At 29.2% G+C, this 10,596-nt stretch overlaps 1 protein-coding gene across 2 annotated transcripts in view; it reads left to right on the plus strand.

Moving 5' to 3' along the window:
- thoc5 (THO complex subunit 5) overlaps positions 1–5,962 on the plus strand; it is a 64,225-nt gene extending 58,263 nt beyond the window's left edge. Inside the window, exons 14-15 of one of the 2 annotated variants that reach the window (XM_075365198.1) lie at positions 1,268–1,440; positions 5,532–5,962. In XM_075365198.1, coding sequence (XP_075221313.1) covers positions 1,268–1,440; positions 5,532–5,598 — 240 coding nt within the window. In that variant the 3' untranslated portion in view covers positions 5,599–5,962. Of the gene's footprint in view, positions 1–1,267; positions 1,441–5,531 lie in introns of those variants that run through there. The other variant, XM_075365199.1, reaches the window with a different exon arrangement.
- Positions 5,963–10,596: the final 4,634 nt, after the last annotated feature.

A 10,596-nucleotide genomic window follows, 5' to 3' on the forward strand; every position in this document is an offset into this window, starting at 1 on the left:
TTAGTGCATCCTTTGTCTTTGGCTATCAGTTTTAAATAATCCCATTCTTTGTCCGCTTCCTCTGCAGTCTTTACCTTCTAACTTCTTTCTATGAGCAAATTAAAATCAATTATTCCTAATTGTCTTTAATGGCTGACCCAAAAACTTAGTTGTCTCTAGAAGATTCTGCTGTAAACTCTTCTTATGTTTGTGTTCAGCACTCTTTGTTTGTATTTCATCAACCCATGTTATTTTCAACTTGGAAAATTTTTTAATTTGATCTACATTATATAATACTAGCTGACTTCATTTCTGCATAAATACTATCCTTATGCCAATTTGTTTTTAATATCTGCCTTGCTTCTTCCATTCTTTGTAATTTTACTGTATAACTATCAAAATTCTCCACCTTTTGGTGTATTGTTTTCCATATCTTAGTATTTAAATTCTTATCCTGTCTCTGTTTGAGTCTTAATTATTGCCAAACTGAAAATTTTCAGAGCATCTTCAATTTGTTGACTCTAATTAATGCCAGCTGATTATTGTATTTAATTTTCCCCTTTATTTCAGTCAAATTTTTTTTTTAAATGTTAAACATTTTGTTCCGTTCTTCAGTTTTAAATTCTACTTTATCAATTTATTGAGCTGTCAGCCTGAGCTACCACATTTGACAGCCAATTGATGACTCACAAGGATGCAGCCTGATTAATATGGGATGTATCCATCGTTAACTTACTCTGTGAGTGAAGATGAATTATTCCATTTTGTGTGAGTTGGTTAGGGGTTTGAACACACAAAAGTATAATTTTCATGAGACTTCTTTTTTCACATTGCATAGGAAAAAATTGATTTCATTTTTAAAAGCTTGTTTGGATGTGTTATTTTAAATACATTTCTAAAATCAATTTATTTAATGAATTTTAAACATTAGTTTATTTTCTTTACATTTCACTTTAGTATGTGTAGTTGATGTCAGCAGAACCTGGCTTATCAGCATATGAAGGCATTCTAAGATTTATCTCACACAGTGATTAAAAACCAACTTTTCAGAGTGTAATTAGTATTAGTATTTTACAATTGTAAGCTTTACTTTCAGTTGCTAAATTGATAAACCTAATTAGGAATTTGTGTATAAATATACAATAAAAACTTTATCGCCACAAAATTCTGAAAACTTTACATGAATTAGTAATAGTTTTACAATTGACCCACCAATTTCAGGTAGTTTACATAATAACTTTTTCTTGCTTTGTATATGTTTATAATATAATTGATTTATTTTGAACAGGACATGGAGAGAGAAGTTAATGTATATTGTAAACAATTGTGCTCAACACCAAAACTTGCTCCATGGTTATTAACCATTCAGTTATTACAAGTTATGACATGTTTTGATATATTTTTGGAATCAAGTGGGAGTGCTGAATTTCCTAGAGAAAAAATATTTTTGCGACCAGTAAGGTAACTGAAGTTTTACAAACAATTTAAAAGTACAACATTAAATCATTAGTTGTATTAAAAACTGACTGATTAAAAATATATAAGGTAAATTTCAAATTTGACAGTGCTCCAAAGAAATACCAAAGAAATTTGGTAAAATTTCTTGCTAATAAACTGCTCAGAAATCAATCCTGTTTAATTGTGGTTGATAATGTGCATATTTTGTACAATTTTTGTTGTTAATGTGCATATTTTACATGTTTTTTTTTGCATATCCTTTTCCCCAATTGTGTATGTAGTTTAGAGTTCTTTTATTAGATTCTTATTAGCAGGAGTTAATACAAAGAATAATTAATTATACTGTTGCTTAATTTCTCGATGGCATCACATGATTCCATTTTTCATTAGTTTACTCTTAAGTCAAGTCTTTGCATCCTTTAGTATAATATTTACAGAATATGTAACATTTTAATTAACATTAAATGGAAATATACAATTGTCAATAAAATATAAATTGTCAATAAACCTAAAAAAATCCTTAAATTTATTTAAAATCAAAACTCATTACAATAGCTAAGTAAATCCATGCTGTAATCTCCTATTCATTGGCATGCATTATATGAAAGAGGATTTATAATAAAGTTCTAGAAAGTCTAAAACTAAAAAAAAGTGGGACATTTTAAAATAAAACTATAAATATTATGTTTATTGAGAAAATGCATATCATTTATTAACGAATGGATGAATGATCCCTTCATGGATTTGTTAGCTGGGTAATTCTGAGTAATTATTTGATCAACTGTTCATACCTTAATATACCATAGTAAATATGCTTAGGATCAGGAAAACACATCTAAATGCCGCATTTGTTGTTTTTGCTGACAGAACATTCAAGCGATTATCTTGAGTTCTTTCTGCACAATCCAAAGGAATTTTTACGTTGATGAGACTGATCTCGCTCCCAGTGACTATCACTTGCTTCCTAACATAAAAAAATGGCTTTTTGAGCAATAATGAAGTTATTATTTTAATATATGTTGTTTTAACTGGCATAAGCGCTCTTGTGGAACACTGGGCTAAATGTACAGACCATAATGGTGACTCTGTTAAAAATAAATCAAAATGTACCCACAAAAATTTTGTTTTTTTATCCAGGTCCAGAAGTTTACACCTCACCCTCATATAATGTTTGCAATTTAGGTAATGTCTTTACAATGAATTTTTACTTTCATTTTGTTTTTTCTTAGTATTGTTTCTTTACACTTCATACACTTACTTGAAAACGTACTTTTATAAATTTAATATAGTGAAACATACATACTTGGAAATATAAGTCAATTTTTGACTTTATAATTAAAAAAAAAAAATAATGAATAAATATGCTGTTTTCTTCTTTTTTGTGCTGATTTCTCAAGTAGGTCACTTGTAAACAAAATATTGATCCTGAAAGACTTAGTGTGAAATTGAAATAACTTGCTCAATAGCATTATTGAGAAAAAATTCAGGTCAAGCTACAGGCAGTAAAAAATTGATCATCCTTTTTATATATAAAAGTTGTGAATTTTTATCTTTCTGGAGAATAAAAAAATAGTAAACAATAAATTTAATACATTGCTGTCTATGGATAATCCTACATTGATTCAGAAAAATATCAAGGAAAATGGAGTAAATGTTTGGTTATGTTGTATGACAATGCTCATCTGTATTCACTCAACTAACTTAGTAAACATTAGTGAAAGTAGCTGGGAAAGTGCTTACATAATCCCAGTGTTTAGTTCAGATTTACGACTGTGATTTTTTGTCATTAATCATCTCAAAAAACATTGTAGGAGAAACATTTTTTAAATGTTTCTCTTGAAACTCTTCAAATTTCACTTGAAATTTGAGTAACGATTGAGTTTCATAATGGTAAAGAATTCTTGGGTAATAGGTATGTAAAAGACTGAATATTTTGACTGCAGCCAGATTATTCTTTAGGTTTAGAAAATGAATAAAAATCACTGGGGATGAGATTGGGTCTATATGATAGATGGTTGAATATTTGACAACTAAACTTTTTGAATAGTTTTTCCTAAGCGTACTGCTTAATGACAATATAGGTCACATTATTTATTTTGTATTGTGCAACTAAGCTGTTTTATTTTTTCACATTCAGCCTGTTACTTTCCTGTTTTGCAGATCAGGAAATTAACTTTTCCTGTTCTCTGAAATTAATAAGCAGGAGGCCTTTTTGGTCCCAAAAATACTCATCATCAGTTTCTGTATGCTTAGAATGTGCATGACTCTGGTTTTGAAGGAGTTGAAACTAGATGATATCATTCCATTAATTGGTGTTTTCTTTAATTCATTTTATCACTATTAACAAAATTTTTAAGAAATTAATTTTTCTCGGTTATTTCAGTTGAAAAATACCAAGGTTGATTGTGTTTACTTGAACTATAAGATTGCCATCAAGGAATCATTCTGAAAATTATTCTAACAGTTTAAGTAGGAAGAAATCCTAAAATCTGAAAAACTATGTAATCCATAGTAAAATTATCTATCTTTAAGAAATTTAGTCTTGAATTTTCTTTTAACAGTTACAAGAAAGGGTCATGTAGAGTGAACTTTGTCTTGAATATTCAATTTTTCTTTATTGACAATGAAGTACCCATTTCTTAGAGCTAATTTATTCAAAACCTTATCACATCACACTTAGTCTATTCATTTCTACTGGGTGAATTTTTCTTTGATTTAAACTAGATTACATGTACTATTTTGTGTTTGATAGTGTTTTCTATTTCACTTTTCACTTTACACTTTTAACACTTGTTAAAATATATTTACAGCCACAAAGCTTGGCTCAGTCTGAGCTAATACAATAAGGAAGTACCTGACATATAATTGTGGGAAGAAATATTTATAATGTTGTACACAAATATTTTTTACTTTCTGGTTAATTTTAGTATACATCCTATTTTTATTACTTTCCTTTACTTTTCAACATAGACAATTAACAACAACACATTTCTTGTAATGTTGAAGCAGTTTTTGAATGAAGAATTCTGGCAATCTTATCTTGGACCATAAACTCACCACATCCTTCACTTTCCATGGTGAAGTGAATGTCCTTAATATCTCTTTAAATTCTGCAAAAAAAATGAAATTTGCAGGATGGCATATCAAAACTAATATGGAGGTTATAGAGTAGGTTTGAATTGCAACTTCCCTTGGTGGTAGCCTCATCATATATGTGTGGCTAAGCATTATTGTTACGGGATTATTAACTCAATAAATCTTAAAACAGGTTTTCTCAAGTATTTAACATCTCTATGTAGTGTGCATAATTCACAGCTAACTCAGCATCTAGGGATTTTGTTATGCACATGTTTTGCATATCACTATGCTGAGAAAGTTTTTTTTTTAGGAGAGGGTTACATTATGAATTTTTGTTGTCAAACTGTTCAGAGTAGTTCTATTACTGCAGTTTCATCACTTTAACTGCTTTTAATGACTAATGAAATCACCAGGGTTAGCCTTTTTTGTTGTTAAAAATCAATCGCTGCACATTTTATTAAATATACATTGATATAGCAGAAATACTTGACTCCATAGAGTCACTATTGACAAAGAACAAGTCACTGGAATTCAACTAGATATGTTATGTTTGTAGTGGGAAAATATGACTACAATGTGGTAGTTATACAGAAATTTTTGATAATTTTATAAAACTTATGGAAAATTAAATAAGAGGAAAGGGATTGTATACTATTTATATATATTAATATAACATTGAAGGTTCTTGCGTACAGAAGAAAATATTGAAATCTTAAATTGAATTAAACTCTTAGTTTTTTTTTTTATAACTTTTGAAACTTGTTTGTTTATCCTAAACTTCTACGTGATGTTAAAAATAATTACATTACATCATGTTTATTAATTCTACAATCCCATTAAGTAAAAAAAATGATGCTTAGATTTGATCAAAGAGAGTCATTATTACGGAAGTCTCATTATAAGTTGTGTTGGAGTTCATTTCACAGTTCTACTATTAAAATATTGTATTTGACTATTAGTCTATTATTTTTTTATGTTCAGAGTAATGGTAGTTTTATTTTGTTTTTATTTTTCAGGAGAAGAAATAGAGCTTTGCCTTATAAGTATATGCAAGTTGGAGGTGGCATTTTTGTGCAACATTAAAATGTTTGCGACGACTGCCGAATAGTACACAATTATTTTGTTGTGTATTGGTTATTATATTTATTAATTAATAATTAATGTTAATGTTTGTAGCTCAAAACTCAAATTCAATTCTTTTTTAGCTACAATGATTTATTTTACCTTTTTTTACTAATGAAAGAAATTTCCGAGTTAAATTAACATGAAAGTTGATTTTGTATTTAGCTTGTATGTGTATGTAACATGTTAATTGTAAGTATGATTTTGCAAAATGGAGATTTTTGTTCAAATGTTTATAATATTGAGGTAGACAGTAAAAAAATATACAATGATTATAAAAAAAAATGATGATAATAGTAAATGAAATAAAAAACTGTAAAAATGTTATTTATTTCAGTCATTTAGAAATCTACAGCAGCTAATATTATACACTCTTTTCTTTAGATAAATTTAACCACTTGTATTCTTTAATTTTTTTTTTCTTTTTACCTACAACCAACTCTTTAATTAACTTACAAAACATACAAAAAAGAGGCCTCAGTAATGTGTTGTATTGAACCAGTGTAGAATATGTAAGAATTATTATTATTATTTTTTAAGTATTAAAGTAGCTAAGTTAGTAAGTAAATAGGAATGTATAAATTCAACAAATTTATTTGCATGAATTATTTATAATTTTTTAATGTATGGTACTTTTTAAAATATTCTCCTGGATGGACAGGTTTCCTATTACGTATCAAAATAGAATGTAGTTTCTTTTCTTTCTCTTTTGACCTTCCAATTGGAACTCACCGTACAGTCCTTGTGTGTTTTATGTGAAAAAATGAAACAACTTCCCATTCAAAAGCTGGATAGTTCTTCTGTGGACAGTCGGCCAGTTTTTGTATTTTGCAGGAAAGTCTTCAGTAGACTCATCAATAATATTTCTCTAAATCTTTTGTGTGCCATTATTTGCGTATTTTCCTTCATTGTATATTCATTGAATAAAATGTGTCAATTCAATAGAAGTTTCAAACTCCCAGAAAAATAATTTTCCCCATCACTTCGTGCCTTCCATATGAAGCAATAGGATGTTGCTTATTGGTCAGCCAACATTCACTTCACCCATACTCTTATTGTAATCTGATATGATGCTTGGTTTGTTTATTTCTTCATCACTGGCACTTCCAGCCCTGGTACTTCTTGATTGTGAAAGAGAAGTATGTTTTGTACTGAATGTTATGACCACCCTTTTGTCATGCCATGGTAAAACTAGTGTGTTTTCTTTTCTATATCCTACTTTCTGTCCAACAAATTGTTTTAGTATTTTAGTTCTTTTTTTTTTATTGGTCATAATTGTTCCACTAAGAAAACAATCGGCTTTTAAAAGTTCTGTAGCTAAAGTGGGATTTATATAAAACCTGTCAATAAATATATATATATCTTTTGCTTTTACTTCAGAAATCGAATCTTGTAAATTTTGGTAGAGTTGCAACACAGTTCTGCTAGTGAAAGCAAGATCTCGTCTTATTAAGCTATCTCTTGTAATTTTTCCTTTTATAGAGTTTTATTTGAATAAAACTCCATAATAGGTTGAAACATGACAAATTGAGTTCTTGTTGAAGTACTAAAAGGTATTTGAAAGAAAAAAATTATGATTTAATTTTAAGTTATTTTAGAAATTACATCATATAATGTCAAGATAGACTCTACATAGGAAATAGTTGGCATAAGAAAAACTATGTCAAGTCATATTCAGTATGGAAATTAATGCATACCATAGTATGCATTAACAAGCATAGATGTTTATTGAATAATTGCTTGATGCTTAACCCTTATGGCCTCAAGCCTATTTTGTAAGTACTAGTTAAAAGCCTCAAGCACATTTTTCAGAAAAAGTAGACGTTTGGTAGAAATGCCACAGAAATAACAATATAAACAATAAAATTATGAAAAAAATTGTACTTACTCATTAAACTATGTAGATTGTGGTGCTGTGATCCAAAATGGTGTTACACCCTTTATTAATTATTTTAAAAATAAAATTCAACTTTTTTTCATTTTTGAACAAAAAATACTGAATTTGTTTTTATTTGAAAGAAATCCTTGCTATTTATATCTAATCTATCAGTTTCTAAAAACTAAAATTATTTGTGAACAAAATAAAAAAAATTTCTCTTAAAAATTCATATTATTTACAGAGTTATTGAAATTTTTGTTATCATTTTTTTTAAACATTTATGCTTTGAAAGGCATTCTCCGTGTAAGCCTTTACTACAGCAGATACAAACTGTTCTTGATCTTCTATGTCTTCCTTCTTGTGTACAAATGCAGCACCTTGTTTCCTTTTTATCTGGTAATTTTTTCAACCCAGGTGGCCCTCGTGGATCTTAGAGAATGGCTTTTGTTTTTAACCACTCATCTGGCAGTGCTTCAATAACTTCTTAGTTGAACTGAAGTTTTGATTTAATTTTTTGTCCCTTGTTATGTTGCTGATACAAAATATATGAATTCAAAAGAATTTTCCCCATTACATTAAAGGTCACCTTCTTCCAATAACGCATGGTTTTCCTTTCATCCAAGTATGAATACAACATCATGTCTGACATATCTATCCCTCCCATGTACTTATTATACTCATGTATTATAGCCGGCTTTGATACAATTTCTTGCCTGAGAGGGACATTTACTTCACATTTCTTGCCATACATTTACTTGAAAAAAGAAGTAAAAAAGGAGCTTTTTGAGATTTCTTTTCCCTATATACACAAGCAAGTACCGGACCAGAACGACAATACAGCTTTTCACCAACAGAAAACTTTTTTTAAATTGCTGAGGTAAAAATTTTCTGTTTTTACGGATGGTACCTGTGATATATGTACCAGCAATAAACAAATATTTTAGTAATGGTACTGACATAAAAAAGTTATCCCCAAATACATAACAACCTTTATTTAGATAGTTACACATAACTAACAATTTTTTAACTACACAATAGCCTAAACCTAATCTAGCAATTTCTTGCTTATCTTTTTGACTTTTAGCCCCTTTCTAGGTAAAGAAAGCTAAGCAGTAATTAGTAACAGAGTCGCATAGCATCCAAAATTTTATCCCCCAACGGTGGTGATGTTTATTTGGCAAGTATTGTAACAATGAAGTGTGACTCTTATTACCAACTAAGCTCTCATCTATACTGATTTGTTCATGAGGAGTATAATGATGCTGAAAAACTGTATTTGCGTGATCAACAATTGGTTGATACCTCATGCGGGGGTCATAATCAGCATGGCCAGGCAGGGGACAACTTGCACTGTAGAAAACAACTAAATGAAAAAATTTCAAAATAATTCTAAAATGGTGCGCTGAAAACATTTTACCAAACCAAGGGGTTGCCTGTGTTGATACTGTACTCCAGTAACTCTTAAGAGTAGGTTTTCTAATTATCCCCATATTCAGTATGCAAGCCTTTCATTTCAGAAATGGTAATATGTTTCCATTTTCGGTATGGTTCAGACAGCCTATCTTTATTTGCATTTAAATATTGATTGGCTGATCTATTGGTTTCTTTCACCACCAGTTCAAATAAATTAAGTGTAGATAATAAATAAAAATAAATTATAGGTGTGGAACCTGGATTAGGCATATGTTTTGGGCTGGGGAGTTCCAAACTTGATGTGGAAGAGGGACATTATCTTCCGGTTCAATGATGTTTCTGTATGCTTCATCTTCTTCTGAATCCCCATCACTATCACTTGTGATTAATTCATCATCTTCTTCAGCCCCACTGTCACTAGATAATTCGAAATCGCTATCAGTATCATCAACAAAAAAGTTATTAATTTCTGCATCAGTAAGACGTCTTCTAGGGCCGGACATTGTAGAAAAAAAAAAAAACACCGAACTAACGAATAAATCTGAATGTTTTACGGATCACGGAAACTAAAACTACAACTAACACTATAATTGAAACTCTAATTTCATAAAATAATATTATAACACCTGTAAAAAATCCCCAAAAAATGCATGTAGTAACCAATAAAACATAACCACCATGAAGGCACGGATCACACTTCTGTTTACATCAGAGATTATTGGAATTTTCAAATCGATTATTCTGTAAAATACGTATTGTAAAATGAAAACAACCTACACTATCGATATCTACGAATTGGTAAGCTTTAAGAAAAGATACTATATGAGCTATCTAGCTGTAATGTAAAGAACTATATGAACATAAAAATTACATACCGATATATCGTACGGGTGAGACTTTTAGCACAAGCACTCATGTATGAGATATCATTACCTTGAGGCTTTAAAGGTTAAACTTTAACAAAGTACTTGGAAGGTAGATAAAAGAAGCTGAGAAAGGATTGCAAAATTTCGCACCACTCTTCTTTATATTCAACAAAATCTGAAATGAAATGATAAAATTTGTTTAATTTTAAATAAAAGTTGTAAATATTATTATTCTGCTTTTATTAATGGTGAAATTAAACTGTATTTAGTGCTACGAAGACAATTTTATTAAATAAAATAACATTTCTGAATATTATTATTTAATAATATTTATTATTATTAATAATTGAGAAGATAATGTTTTTTTTAGTTTGACTGACTGGGTGCATGAAGTAGATTTGACCCGTAATTGGAAAAACGATCAAAATGTTTTGTAAAAACATTTGGTTCCAATTTGACCACTTTGCACAACAGCTACCTCATAAAAAATGTTTAATAACAGTCACAGTTTGAATAACAAATAAACTAACAGAAATTATAAAAAAAAAATTAAATTCTTAAGTCAGGTCCCATAGATACCCTCCCTTTTTAAAGAAGTTCCTATGTTATCTGTATTAATAAAAATACAGTTGCATTTATCAGTCATGAAATTTAAATAAAAAAAAAAATTGATACTTTAAGGCGGATCCTGTTTAGCCCCTTGTTTTTGGGTGGGTTTAAAAGTTTATTGAAGTAATTATTTATGTTAATAAGTAGGCCTAATTTAGTGCAATATTATTCAACAAGGCTAAAAGAAATATA

Source organism: Lycorma delicatula, chromosome 4 (assembly GCF_047948215.1).
Source record: "Lycorma delicatula isolate Av1 chromosome 4, ASM4794821v1, whole genome shotgun sequence".
Lineage (NCBI taxonomy): Eukaryota > Metazoa > Arthropoda > Insecta > Hemiptera > Fulgoridae > Lycorma > Lycorma delicatula.